We start from the raw sequence: 15102 nt of genomic DNA on the forward strand, positions 1-15102 counted from the left end.
TGAAAGAAGAGAAAACAGAGCATCCAATTTGTCACTTATAGAAGAAACCTTGTCTTCCAAGGAGGAAAATCTAGAGGCCATGCTGTCTGGAGATTTAACATCTTTGATGGTATTTTTCACACTTTTGATTTCTGCTGAGTTAGGTGTGTGAAGCAAAAATCCATCAATTTTTCTCTTTGACACCAGCATGAGACTTCTTCATTTCATCAAGTTCAGAGTGAATTCCTTTAACAGAAATAGTTGTGGCCTTAAGATGCAACTTCAGATCAGGAGTTTGAATTTCATCATAAGCACGATGAATATGTTGCAGGCTAATAGCAGATGAGATAGAAGAATTTGCAAGTCTCCATTTGTAATTCCATTCTGTCTGTCTAAAATACTCAGCATCAGGATTGTAATAAGAAGGATTTTCAGTGAAGTGCGAAGAAGAACCAACATTTGACTTCTTAGATGCATCACTATCATTTTCAGAGTCAGACAAGCCATCAGGAGAATGTGCAGAATCAAACAGAATTTCCTTGCCTTTATCCAGATTCTTTGCAAGAGATGCCTGTGGCTGATGTGATCCTGAAACAGAAACATAGTAACACCTAAATCTCTATGTTCTTTTCAAGTGATCTCATCACTTCTCACACAATATATTACTTTTAAAAGTAATATTATTCTCATAGAAGAAACTTTATAAGTAAAGAAAAACTTATAAGATTCTTGTCTCAAAACTACCTCTCCTTTTTCCAGTACAGGAGACTGCCACTCAAATTATTTTTCTCTTTTTTTTATTATTATTTTCACACAGTCTCACAGAAAGGCTCCATCACACATATAGCAAAGAAATAAGAGATGGCTGAGAAGATTGTATGCTTGTCATATAAATAGAGGTAACCTCAAATAAGAGACTATTTATAATCATACAAACATGAGAATATATGAGAAATTAACAATACATGAAGGTGATTCCTCAAGTGGAAGTGATGAAAGTGGAGGAACAAACAGTACATCAGAATGCTTTTTCAAACTAGCAACTAGTAATAGATCATCAATTGTAGCTAGCTCAGTTGAATGATGATTCTCAGTAGGAGCTGATGCATCATCAGGATTTGATCTGTCAGGAGAAGTTGAAAGACCAGCATCAGTACTTTGAACTGATGGTTCTTGTGGAGTCTGAGGCATGTGAGCTGCTTCGACAATGCTTGGTGAAGGTTCTTTTATGCTCTTCTCAAAAATAGGATCATCAATGATTGCATCAACTCATGATAGTATCTCCTGATGAGTTTGCTTTTCCTGAAATAGGTGAACAAAATCTGTAAGAAGATCACTTTGAGCAATATTAACAATGATTTGTGCAGCCTCAATGTCTGTATCTTCCCTTTGAGAAGATGGTTCTTATGTGACTGGATGTGTTGCAGTTGTTAAATCTCTTTGAGACCTAGGTTCTTGTGTACTAACATCCTTGTCAAGAGGCTGAGTCTTCTTCTTCTTTCTGATATATCCAACTATTTCTTCACTTCTTCTTTTCAACTGACTCTTTGCAGTTCAACAGTTGCTTCAATTACTGGAAACTTGTCAAGCAGAGCACTAGCACCAGTAGTTGGCTCCTTGATTCCAGTAGTGTCAATCAAGTCATTAGGATTTTGATTAATGGACTTCTTGATTTTTGACAGGGACCCACCCTATTGGCATCTGATCATCTGATTCAGAATCTTCTTAAATGATCAGTCTTCTTTTCTTGATTGGAAAGCAGTCTTCTTTCTTCTCACTCTCACTCAGTGAGACTTGTTTATCTTTCTGTCCAAATGTGATAGATTTCTTAAACAACCTTTTCTTTGTTACAACTGATGTCTTTTGAGAGACAGCAGAGGAGGCTAATTTAGAGGCTTGTTGTGTTTGCTGTTTGGAAGAAGAAATGCTTGGGTTAGAAACAAGATGGGTGATTTCTTGAGTCTAAGCATCAGGAACTGTGACAGAGGTGCCATCATCAGGATTTACAGGCACTTGTGTAGGAGTAGGTCTATTTCTCAACAGAAATTTCCTGACCTCTCTAAGAAGAAAGGGTGGTCCTGAAAATTATTCTTTTCATCCCTTTTGATATGATCAGTGATCGCTTTTTCAGAAATTTGAAAAACAGGGAGTAATTCATCATCATCAAAAATATCATTAGGGGCATAGATAAGTGAAAATCAGTTGTAAAAATCTAGTATACCCTATTACTCCTGAAGCATCTGCTATCCTAGCAATTATGAACTGTAATATAGTATTACCATAATCAAAATTACCAGAGTTAAGAAGAGAGTACCCAATTCTCAGGGAGGTGGATGGAAGTGCATCAAAGTTTGTTGTCTTATTCAAGAAACATCTACTGATGCAGTTAAAGAAAAAGTTCCACTCTCTTTTCAGTTTGGTTTTGACTAGTTTTCCAATGGTTGTGATTTCTCCTTGATAGCCTAAAGTCCTTAGCATATCAAACAGATGCTCATTGGTGTGAGTATTAGGAGCACCATCAAGAGCAGGCAATCTCAAGGCTTGAAGCAGAATGTCAGCATCAACTTTATATCTTTGGTCCTTATACTCAAAAGAAAAACCAGTATGTGTTGAATTTACCACTGCTATATTCCAGACCTGCATGACAGCCCTGTATGACACCTTAACAGGATTTGTGAGAGCATATCCAATTGGACATAGAAAGAGAAAATCCCGAATATCATGAAAAGATGATGGTAGCTGCTGATGTGTGAGCAGAGCTAAGTAATTGTTAGTGCCAAATGTGTTTCCATGAATGATTGTGGTTTGACTGAAGATTGATGAAACTTCAAAAGTTGTCATGATGTGAATAGCTTGTGCGAGAGAGTAAGTGTGAGATGTGTTCAGTGAAACTATGTGTATGATGAATTGTGTCACAGAATTTCTACTGGTTTTATAGCTTCACTATTCAGAAATATGTTTAATACACTTGTATGAAGAAGGTAACCTAGTGAATTTGACTTCGAACATGAAACAATATCTGAGTAATTGATTTTAATGTTGGAGGAAATTGCGGAAGTAAATACAAAATACATACAGTTATATCAAGACACAACTGTAGAAATTTGTTTATCTGATAATCCACCAATTATCATTAATTAAGTGGGACACTTAATTGCAACAATAAAGCTTACTCAGAGATTGATTAACACTAATAATCCAAATTAGAACGTGCTGACCTGTTATCAGGATTTGAGACCTTTCTTCTGTCAGGATTTGACTAACTCATGATATGTCGATTCAAATTCAACATTTGTTTGTCAAAGCATCACAAATTATTAGTAACCACAATGCTAATCAAAACATTCATCAAGAATTACAGTTCAAGTAGATGAAGTAAAGATTAACAAGCTTCAATGAGAACATTCACATGCACATAATACGAGATAAACAAAGACTAAATCTTGCAATCAAAAGAAATTTTATTAATATATCAAAAGAGTACATTTTATGAAATTTGTAGATTACATGCAAAAGATTACAAGATAATCCTAGTCTAAGATGATAAACATCAACATCCTTGGTCTAAGAAGCCTGACAAAGCTGATGATAATGAGAAAGGGGGAAAGGGAGATAAGTCAGGAAGACAAAAGAATGGATGGATGTTCAGGGTCTTTTCTTCCTGTCTTCAACAAAGAGCACAACAAGACGAATAATTTGTTCTTGCTGACGGATGGCTTCCAAACGATCTTCTTCCATACGAACCAGATGACGATAGTAATCCCTCCGGAAAATCAAGAGATCAGTGTAGATATCTTGTGGAACCCAACTCCAAATCTCATCAGGAATGGCAGAGATGTGCCACTCCTGTTCCCACTCATCGCAACAAAACTCGACTGTAAATGTCGGATAATCAAAGAACATGTTGAAGAAGCTCATGTTTTTGATAGAAAAAATATGATAAGGGATAGAGATTTAGAGAGTTTGTGTTTCAGAATATTGAGAAGTCTGATGAGTGTTGGTTTAAATATCCCAATAGTTGGTAATAGAGAGGGACTCTAGGGTTCGGTAAAGAAAATTAACTCTAGAGTTAGCTTAAAACTTTACCAAAGAATATCTTTTTAAGGCGCGTCTCCCTAGACCGATGTGTAATGATGACAGTGATAAATTTATTCGGACATACACAATTAGCAAATAAAATCACTTAATTTTTCATGCATATAAAATAGAATACATCAAATATTTCTGGATTAATATCACAGCATTTAAGACATATCAGGATTTGATCAATATACATCAGGATTTGATCAAATAGATAAAATAAAAATTTACTTATCCCAGTTAACCATACCAAGTTCATTCACAAGCTTTGTAAATGTTGCTTCAGGTAATGGCTTTGTGAAGATATCAGCCAGCTGCTGTTCAGTAGGAACAAAATAAAGCTCTATGGTTCCTTCCATGACATGCTCTCTTATGAAGTGATATCTGATACTGATGTGCTTTGTAAGAGAATGTTGCACTGGATTTCCTGTCATAGAAATAGCACTTTGATTATCACAATAAATAGAAATTTTTGAGAATGATAATCCATAGTCCATGAGTTGATTTCTCATCCTTAACAATTGAGCACATCAACTCCCAGCTGCTATATATTCAGCCTCAACAGTTGAAGTAGAAATAGATTTCTGCTTCTTACTGAACCTTGAGACTAATCTGCCTCCCAAGAACTGACAGCTTCCTGATATACTTTTCCTGTCTATTTTGCATCTAGCAAAATCAGCATCTGAATAACCACATAATGCAAAATTAGCTTCTCTTGCATACCAAAGTCCAAGAGACATAGTACCCTTGAGGTATCTGAAAATTCTCTTTACTGCAATAAGATGTGGCTCCCTTGGATTTGCCTGAAATCTTGCACACAAACAAGTGGCAAACATAATGTCTGGCCTGCTAGCAGTTAGATATAACAGAGATCCAATCATACCTCTGTAGCTTGTCACATCAACTGCTGTACCTTCATTTGGATCAAGTTTTGTAGTAATTGCCATAGGAGTACTTGCAGTTGCACTTTCTTGCATATTAAACCTCTTCAGTAGATTTCTTGTGTACTTGAACTGATTGATATATATGCCATTATCAGTTTGTTTAATCTACAAGCCTAGGAAGTAACTCATCTCTCCAATCATACTCATTTGATATCTTGATTGCATCAACTTTGAAAACTTATTATACAGTGTTTGATTAGTTGATCAAAAAATGATATCATCAACATAAATTTGAACTAACACTACTAGAAATAGTAGATACGACATCGGTCCTTAGACATCGGCATGTAATGCACCCGATGTTAAAATGCAGTTTAACATCGGTTTTGTAAAAAGCGATGTTGAATACGCATATTGACATCGGTTTCACTTAGTAGCCGTTGTCTATCTTCAGAAATTAAAAAGGCCACAAATTTGTTTTTAACTTTGACATCAGTTCATTTTGTTAACCGTTGTCTATGGCCTTTTAAAAAAAATAAAAATTACTTAACTCCCCCCCCGCTTTTCAGTACACTTTCCCCCCTTTAATTTTAACAAAAAATTCACTTTAACATATTTTCCCCCCTTTCCAAAAAACCTCCCGCGAGCCTCTCATCTCTCCCCTCGCCTCGCCTCTCTCGTCTCTCTCATCTCTCCCCTCCTTCTCTCTTAGTCTTCTTACCTTTCTTCTCTCTTCTTACCTTAGTCTCTGTTAACCGTCTCTTCTCTCTTTTCTCTGAAACCCTAATTTTAGCCCCAATTCTAATTCAAGATTTGGAGCTTCAAATTAGAGCAAATTAAACTTGAAATTGAGCTAGTATCTGGAGGTTGGAGCTAGTATCTGGAGGTAGACAGCATTTGGAGGTTGGAGCACTGAGGGTTTAGAACATTGGGGTTTCGGAACATTGAAAGCATCCGGAGGTATATTCTTCTTTACTTCTTTACTGTTTATCTCCCTCATTTTTATGTTTAATATCTTCTTTGTGCATGTAAATGTTTTATGTTTATCTTCTTTTCTTCTTTACTGTTTTTCTTCTTTGTGCATGTAAATGTTTTATGTTTTTGGGGGTTTTATGTTTGTTTCTTTTTGGGGGTTTTGTGTCCTATTTTTGGGAATTTTATGTCATGTTAAATATTTTAGGTACACTGATGTAAATCAATGTTTTAGGTACATTGATGTAAATGTAAATGTTTCTGTTCTGTTTTTAATTATGTGTTTTCTGGGGGTTGTTCATACATATTAGTGTGTTTTGGGGGGGTTTTTGGGGCTGCATTTGAACAGGTCTCAGATATGAACAAGTCTCTGCATTTCTTGTTTTGTATAGTAGTCATTTCTCTGATATGAACAAGTCTCTGCATTCCTGATATGAACTATCTGTTACTTGTGTTGTATTATAGTAATTGTTTTGTATAATTATCCTTCTCACAGATACAAGTAACAGATAATTTTAATTTATTTATTTATGGGCTGAATTTGTTTCAATACTCAAGTTCTCACTGAGTTTTATTTATGTGAAGGAAATTTAACAATTGTCTGGGCTGTGAATGTTGGAATTATTGGTTTTTAATTATGTGATATTTTCAAATATCTTGGTTTAATTTGTTTTAATTATCTTGGTTTAATTTAGTCTAGTTTATAAATTTAGTCTAGTTTTGTAATTAATTGGGTATATGTATAGGATCTTAGAGTAATGAATTAGTACTATAAATTATTAGGATATCAAGGTATTTACTCCTTTCTAAGTTTATATAATTAATCCCTACAGTAACCAACACAAATTTGATATGCCTTTTATTAAATAATTATAAATAGGTATGTGTTGGATTTTTAATATTTATAGTGGCTATCAGGTAGGGAAATTTGATGGATAAGACATGGATTTTGCAAGATAGGGATTCTTTAGCATTTGAAATGGGGGTGGAAAACTTCTTGATATATGCTGAAGAAAATTCTGAAGATCGTAACAAAATTCCTTGCCCTTGTGGACGATGCGCCAATTTTAAAAAATTCTCTATAAAAACAATCAGGGGCCATATCTATGACAATGGCTTTTGTCTAGGTTATGTGCATTGGGTTTGGCACGGGGAGACTGCTTCTACGGGTCCTAAATCTTCAAGTGCTAGTTGTCCACCTGAAGAGCAAGCTCCAGACCCACCTCCTGAGCAAGCCTCTGATGAAGCGTCAGAGCAAGATCAGGAGCATGTCGCTGCTTCGGAAACTGTTGATGTTTGTGAAGCGGCATATAACTCGAGTCAATATGATAATGATTCATATCAGTTTAGTAGGTTCGTAGCCGATGCTGAGCAACCTCTATATGAGGGTAGTGACTGTACTAAGTTAGAGTCGATGTTGAAGTTGCATAACTGGAAATCTAGGTTTGGTATTACCGATAGTGCCTTCACTGACCTCCTTTCTTCTGTTGGGTCTCTACTTCCCAAAGATAATGTGTTACCTAGTAATGCATATGAAGCAAAAAAAACCCTCTCCAATTTAGGTCTAGAGTATATAAAGTTCCATTCATGTCCGAATGACTGTGTACTGTACAGGGGTGTACATGCTGATGCAACCAAGTGTCCTAAGTGTCGACTTTCTCGGTGGAAGTTGACAAAGAAAGGTGAAGAGAGGATTAATCTTCCAGCCAAAGTCATGTGGTATTTTCTAATAATTCCTAGATTTAAACGTATGTTTAAATCTCCTTCCACCGCTAAACTAATGTGTTGGCATGCGCAACAGCGGATACAAGATGGTAAAATGCGACATCCAGCCGACTCTCCATCTTGGAAAAATATAGATTATAGGTGGCCATCCTTTGGTAGTGAACCGAGAAACCTTCGCTTGGCTTTATCGGCGGATGGTGTAAACCCGCACAATAATGGCCTATCTAATAGATATAGTTGCTGGCCAGTCATATTGGTGACTTACAATCTTCCTCCCTGGTTATGTATGAAAAGAAAATTTATGATGTTGTCGATATTGGTCCCTGGCCCGCATGAGCCTGGTAATAACATCGACATCTACTTACAACCGATGATTGATGATTTAAAAAAGCTTTGGAAGGAAGGGGAACCAAATATGTATGACGCGTATAACAAATCATTTTTCACTTTAAAAGCAGTTTTAATGTGGACGATAAATGACTTCCCTGCTTACGCAAATTTATCTGGCTGCGTTAATAAGGGTTATAAGTGTTGTCCAGTTTGTGGAGATGACACCGTAGCTAAATTTTTGACTCATAGTAGGAAAATGTGCTACCAAGGGCATCGTCGATATTTGCCTCTACATCATCCTTATAGAAGGCAGAAGGCTGCTTTTAATGGACAACAAGAGTTTGGGCAGCCGCGTCGAACCCTATCCGGAGAAGAAGTGTTAGCAGAGCAAGAACAAATCAAATTTGAATTTGGGAAGAAAATGAAGAAGGCAAAGAAGGTTGAAAGTCCATGGAAGAAAAAGTCAGTATTTTTCGAGTTAGAATACTGGAAATTTCACCATGTTAGGCACTATATTGATGTCATGCATGTCGAGAAGAATGTATGTGATAGTCTGATTGGCACATTACTAAATATGCGCCATAAGATAAAGGATAGTGCGGCAGCCCGTCGTGATATGATGGAAATGGGCGTTAGATCTGATTTGGCTCCCCAAGTAGGAGTAAAGAAAACCTATTTGCCTCCTTCTCCCTTTACTTTGTCAAAGGCAGAAAAAAGGACTTTCTTGTCATCATTAATGTCGATGAAACTTCCATACGGACATGCATCGAACATAAAAAATTGTGTTTCCATGCCTGATTTGAATATTTACGGGCTGAAATCACATGATTGCCACATTCTTCTCCAACAATTACTCTCGGTTGTAATACGCTCCGTTCTTCCGAAGCATGTTAGGGTCACAATTATTAGATTGTTTTCTTTTTTAATGCTTTGTGCAACAAAGTAGTAGACATGTCAAAACTGGATAAGCTGCAGTCAGATATTATACTAACCTTGTGCGATCTAGAAAAGGTTTTCCATGCGTCATTTTTTGATGTAATGGTACATATAGTAGTCCACTTGGTCCAGGAACTACGCTTATGTGGACCAGTATTTTATAGGTGGATGTATGCGTTTGAACGGTTTAATAAAGTACTAAAGAGTTATATTCGAAACCGTTATTATCCCGAAGGTTGTATGGCAGAGAGTTACCTTGGAGAAGAGTCCGTAGAATTCTGCACCGAGTTTCTTAGTCAGAATTACTCCACTGCCGGTCTTCCAAAGGACCAAGATAATAAGATATCAGGTCCATTATCCGCTGTGATAATAAAATCAGTGGAAGAGAAGGAGCGAGATGAAGCACATCTACATGTCCTTCTAAACAACGCTGAAGTGTTTCCATATATTCAATGAGTTTATACAGTTTGTTGTTTTCAATTCCTCATTATCCAGTAATTAGTCTTGTAATGTGTCTTTAATATATCATTCCATATGCATTTTTCAGAATGCATAAGGAATATCTTGAAGAAATTCACCGAGGGAAAAGGAAAAGCTTACATTGGCTCATGAGAGAGCACAATCGGCTCTTTGCTGATTGGTTTCAAAACAAAGTCAGTGTTGTATTAGGTTCTTTGATCTGTAGTGTAATGACGACTATTAGCTATTTAGGATTTAAAATTTCTTATCATATCTGTAGGTGAATGATGAACTAAGGGAGAACAACAAAGGTGTTTCAGATACGATAAGATGGCTCGCTGCCAAGCCATCATTTTCAGTACTAACTTATCAAGGTTATCTAGTGAATGGAGTGCGATATTTTACAAAGGAACGAGATGACATACGCGTTGTTCAAAATAGCGGGGTGTCTGTCATTGCTAAAGCGGTCCAGGTTTCTAGTGCCAAGGACTTGAACCCCGTAGAAAGTGATTTGACATTTTACGGTATCATACAAGAGATATGGGAATTAGACTACCATGCATTCAAAGCTCCCTTGTTCCTGTGTAAATGGGCAAGTAATGATAAAGGAATAAGGGTTGATGATCTTGGGTTCACACTTGTGGATTTTAGTCGACAAGGTCACAAAAAAGATAAATATGTTTCTGTTGACCAAGTCAAGCAAGTGTTTTACCTTGAAGATCCCGTTCTATTGTTCTGTCCTCCACAACTCGAGACTACCAAGAATTGTATAATGAAGATGACTTAGGAGACACGATCATGGAACATCCCCCATTCTGCACTGAAATCCCCGCAACTGATGTCACTACTGATGATGTCGCTCATACTGCTAGACCTAATGTTGAGGGAATTTGGATTAAAAATACTGCTACTAAAACTCCTGCACCTAATGTCGTTACTGACTGATGATGTAGCTTTATGTAAAATATATATCTAAATGGGAATTTGAATGACTGAATGAACCATATATATTTGCCTTTAATTGTGTTATAATGTGTAAAATATATTGTTAATTTTTTTTTCTTTTGTTTTGCATTGTTATAATCATATAAGTAGTTCATCCATAATTACTGATTGATGGCATTATTTTTTCTTTAATTATTTTGCATTATTTAATTGTACTTCTATAAAATACTTTAGAGTTATTTCGGATGTGATTAATTACTGATTGCAGTTTAGGTAAATTATTGTTCTTGTATAGTTGTATTCGTACTTGCTGATTTTATAATTTATTATTTATGCTTGACTGTAATTAATGACGGACTGAAAATATATTGTTCAACTGATGACTTTATTATTCAATTTAATGCAGACTAAGGGAGCAAAATGGCAAAGAAGCAAAAAGCCAAGAAAGTAATTTTCGAAGAAAATGATAGGAAGAATAACTCTGAAAAGGTTGATGATGAGATTGTTCCTGATGTCAAAACTTCAGAGACTTGTAATGAAAAGTTGGTTCAAGTCCCTCCACAATATCAAACTCAAAGTAGTTGTGAAGAAACGATGACCACTTCTGAATCTGCAAAAAAAAGGCTAGGAGGTGCGCGTGGTGTTTCAGCTCTTCACAAAGTAGTGGTGAAGAAAGCTCGGGGAAAGAAATTTAAAGTTAGATACAATGATTTTGGAGTTCCCATCGGAAATACCAGGCCTACTTTACAGTCTTACATAGGAATGCTCGCAAGGACAATGATTCCAATCGACACTGAAAACTGGCCAAAAGTGGATTGTGATCTAAAAGCAAAATTATGGGATGATGTCCAGGTAAATTATATCCCTTGTTGACTTCTTCATTTTATTTAAATTATGACTGTAAATTATGTGGCTAATTTATATTATGTGGCTCTTTAGGACACATTCAAAATTGCCCCAGAAAGTGAGAAGCTTGTGCTACAATCGGCAGGTGAAAAATGGAGGCAGTTTAAAGCTGATTTAACTGCAAAATATGTGATGCCATTTATTAGAAAAAAGAAGAAATTGATGAAGCCTCCGAAGAAGTATGCGTTTGTTGGTAAAGAACCTTGGAAGAAATTTGTTGCAGAGAGGACGAGCCCCAAATGGCTGGTATGAATATATTCTACTAATAAAATATACATGATTGCCATTTTACTTGCTAAATGATTAAATAGATTTTGGTTAAATAATATTTATTAATTTTTACTAATTTATTTTGGTGCAGGAACAACGTAAGTTACAGAGTAATAGAGTGGGTAAACGGAAATATCATCACCGCTTGTCAAGGAAGGGGTATATTGGTTTGCGAGAAGAAGAAGTAAGAACCATATCTATTTGGCTTTGCAATTCTATGTTTTAAGGGAGTTTAAACATTTTCTCTTTTTTAACAGATAAAGAAAGGGAACTTAAAGCGGAAAGAGAAACCTGATCGTGCAATTTTTTGGTGGAAGGCTAGGATGCCAAAGAATCCTGATGAGCTTACTGAAGAGCAAGCGGAAATAAATGCGAGAATTGTAAGTGATATTTTTAATACTGCATTCCCTTCAAAGATAATTGCGTCATAAATAATGCACTAATTGTTTGTATTTATTTTACAGGCTGAGTTACTTGAAATGAAGGAGAAGGGTGAATTTGTTCCACATGGAACAGAAGATGTGTTGACTACGGCACTTCAGACTCCTGAGCACGCAGGAAGGGTTCGAGGGGTTGGCGGCTTTGTCACTCCAACAGCATTCTTCAATTTGCCGAAAGTGAAAAAGACTAAAATTACCAAGGCAGAGTTGTTGGATCAGTTGGAAAGAAATTAGCGGGAGATGGCTGAACTTAAGGCCTTGGTTAATGCTTCGAATGGTCACTCTCCTATGTTCTCTGACAAATCAAGTTATCAAGTACCTGTTAATAAAGAGGGAGCTGCTGATAAGCGGAATGTTGGAGTTGCTATTAAACCGCTGAGTGCCAAACAGTTGTTGGTAAATGATGAAGACTTTGTTGGTTTTGACCCCTCTCCTCCGAGCGGAAAGAAGGTAAAATATTATTAAGATCTACTAGATATATGCCTACAGACTTGGGATTTATGCAATAAAATTAAATTGATCCCTCACTATAATGTAGGGTCCACAGTCATGTGAGCTTGCACTGGATTGCATAGAGAACAAGGTTGCTTTTGGAACAGTTTTTGATGATCACGAAGAGATGAATGTTTCAGTACACGGAGTGCCTCTAAAGCCCGGACATGTTCGTGTGTCGGTTGACGGACACATCCAGCCAGAGGCGTCGGTTTCAGTGCCCATACCTGGTGAAATTGAGGTTGTACGCCAAGCAGTTGGCTCTCACGTAGCATGGCCTCGTGAATTGATCATCTACCCAACTGTGGCGGTATGTTATATAAAAATTATGTCAATATACTCTGAATTGATTGTTGCATTCTATAGTAGTTATGTCAATAATAACCGATTATTCTTGTTTTATTTAATTCTGTGTAGAAAAAGAAAAAGGAAGTGTTGCAGGGGCAGTCTAAGCGGAAAGATGAGTTGCAGAAACTTCAAGATGATTATAGAAAAATGAAGCTAAACAAGAATGTGCCAAAGCAGTACAAGGTGTTATACAAACATGCTGCAGTCTTCATGAAAGCCACTGGGGAGTCAATACCAATTCCGTGTGATTCGGACGTGTTTGGGACTGAGAAAATAATTTATATATTGCATGAAAATGTGAAAGCATTGTTGGAGTTCGATATGATTGGCCAAGCTGCAATATCTGCTTATATGGCGTAAGTTAATTTTTTATCGTTACATATTCAATATTCATGTTTTATACGGATATTATAAGTAATGTAATTCACTCCCTGGTAGGCTCTTGCAAAGACTGATTAAGATTGAGAGGAAGAATGATGATGTGGTCTTATATGGATTTTTCGATCCAGGAGCTACATTTACGTTGAACAAATCTTTTCATTCTTATTTTGTTAATCGGTTGAAAGAGAGTAGTCCCTATCGCATGTACTTCATGCCACATAATCATAAGTAAGTATTTTTAATTTAGACATGCTTTTACAAATTAATATATTTAGGTAGTTTTTTTAAAATTTCTGACTTGTGTTTTTCTTTTTTCTTTTTTATAAACATAGTTGCCACTGGATTTTGGTTGTAATTTGGGATGGCGACATTTAAATTCTGAACCCTCTGCCACATCCAACACATTTTGATGAGTTGGAAAAATCATTAACAGAGTAATATATTTCTGTTAATTACTATATATAAATATATATATATAGTAAATATTCTCCCTTTTGAAAAATAATCATGTATATTATTGTTGTTCTGCAATGTAGAGCGATGAAATCCTACAATGCTCAAACTGGAAGGGGAAATAAAGCTCCTCAGATAAAGAATCTTCTTGTAAGTTTTTTGTATTTTTTTATCACTTTATAATTTTAATTAATTTCTGGTGCTAATTCAGATTTTATATTGTAACAGGGATCTCCCAAACAACCAGGAGGGGTTGAATGTGGCTATGTTATAATGCGATACATGAAAGATATCATTGCTGATAAGGAGCTATCTTTTACTACCAAGGTATATATGCAAATCATTTCCGATAGATGGCATGTAGAATTTTTTTGTGTAGTTTTTCAGGACAGATAAATATGAGTGCCATTTTTATTATCAGTTTTTATTATTAGTGATTTCCAGATGGATCTTGTTTTTATTAGTGATAAGGAACTATCTGGTATATAGTTTTGGATTAACGAAGAAAATTACGGTTAAATATAGAAAATGTCCTCTTCTGGTTAAATTATAAATAGTTGGTTCTGTTTATTTTTAATTATACATATGGCAATTCTGGTTAATAATATTCTGGTTGCTAATTTTTACGTGTGTTTTATAGTGGGCAGCCAAAACTCGAAAGTCCTACACAAGGCAGGAGCTGGATGAGGTGCGGATGGAGGTGCTTGAATTTATCCAAGACAAAATGTAAAAATGATAAGTATCTATATATATAGCTTTCCTCTGAACTATGTGAATTGATATTGTGTTTGCTGGTGGTTGGTGGTTAATTAAGGGATGTTTGGTGACAATTACATCCATCATTCTGATTTATGTTTGGAATTGTCGAAATTTGACAAGTGGTACATATTAACTAGTCAAACATGTTTAGAATGTTGGATGTAATAACTAGAGAATTTGGGTTTTATTATTTTTAGTTGGGATGTTTATTTTAGACTTGGAATGTAATGTCCGAATTGAGCTCTTGTTGGATTGAATGTTAGTAAATTTGGTATCAATGTATACCTCTATATTTTTACAAATTTGGTTGGATGTATTGCATATTGTTGGTATTTTTCTGGTTGAAAATGCAATTGGTTCCCTGGGCTATTAATAGTACCAGGATGGCATATGCAATTTACAGTATATATATTAACATCAGAATGGTAATTTAAAACCGATGTAAAAATGAACAAAAGACATCAGGTGAAACAATATTAAAAGAAAAAGAACTACAAAAACCAATGTCAAATAGTCATTTGACATCGGTTCTGTAAAAAAATCAATGTATTTTAAGCCAAATAACATCGAATTTTCAATAGCTGATGTCTTAAATTTTACAATATTAAAGATTAAACATCGGTTAGAAAAAAACACTGATGTTAAACAAAAGGATTTAACATCACCAAATGAACGAAACCGATGTCTAACCCATTATTTTACATCGGTTGATAAAAGTACCCGATGTCTGATGGACCATTTCA

At 35.6% G+C, this 15102-nt stretch overlaps 2 protein-coding genes and 1 long non-coding RNA gene across 3 annotated transcripts; all 3 read left to right on the forward strand.

The window, feature by feature from the left end:
- The first annotated feature begins 6846 nt into the window (after positions 1-6846).
- On the forward strand, positions 6847-8916 carry LOC141664560 (uncharacterized). The gene has a single exon (XM_074470513.1). The coding sequence runs from the start codon at positions 6847-6849 to the stop codon at positions 8914-8916; it is 2070 nt and encodes a 689-aa protein (XP_074326614.1).
- Positions 8917-11604: 2688 nt separating this feature from the next.
- Positions 11605-12057, forward strand: LOC141666628 (uncharacterized). Its single transcript, XR_012552310.1, has 3 exons — positions 11605-11670; positions 11744-11866; positions 11951-12057. It is a non-coding gene; the product is annotated as an uncharacterized LOC141666628 (long non-coding RNA).
- A 109-nt stretch (positions 12058-12166) lies between these two features.
- LOC141664561 (uncharacterized) lies at positions 12167-14330 on the forward strand. The gene is made up of 6 exons (XM_074470514.1): positions 12167-12376; positions 12465-12728; positions 12836-13122; positions 13205-13351; positions 13684-13750; positions 14241-14330. Exons 1-6 carry the CDS (start codon positions 12167-12169, stop codon positions 14328-14330), a joined length of 1065 nt encoding a protein of 354 aa, XP_074326615.1.
- The last annotated feature ends 772 nt before the right edge of the window (positions 14331-15102 follow it).

Source organism: Apium graveolens, chromosome 6, assembly GCF_009905375.1.
Source record: "Apium graveolens cultivar Ventura chromosome 6, ASM990537v1, whole genome shotgun sequence".
Lineage (NCBI taxonomy): Eukaryota > Viridiplantae > Streptophyta > Magnoliopsida > Apiales > Apiaceae > Apium > Apium graveolens.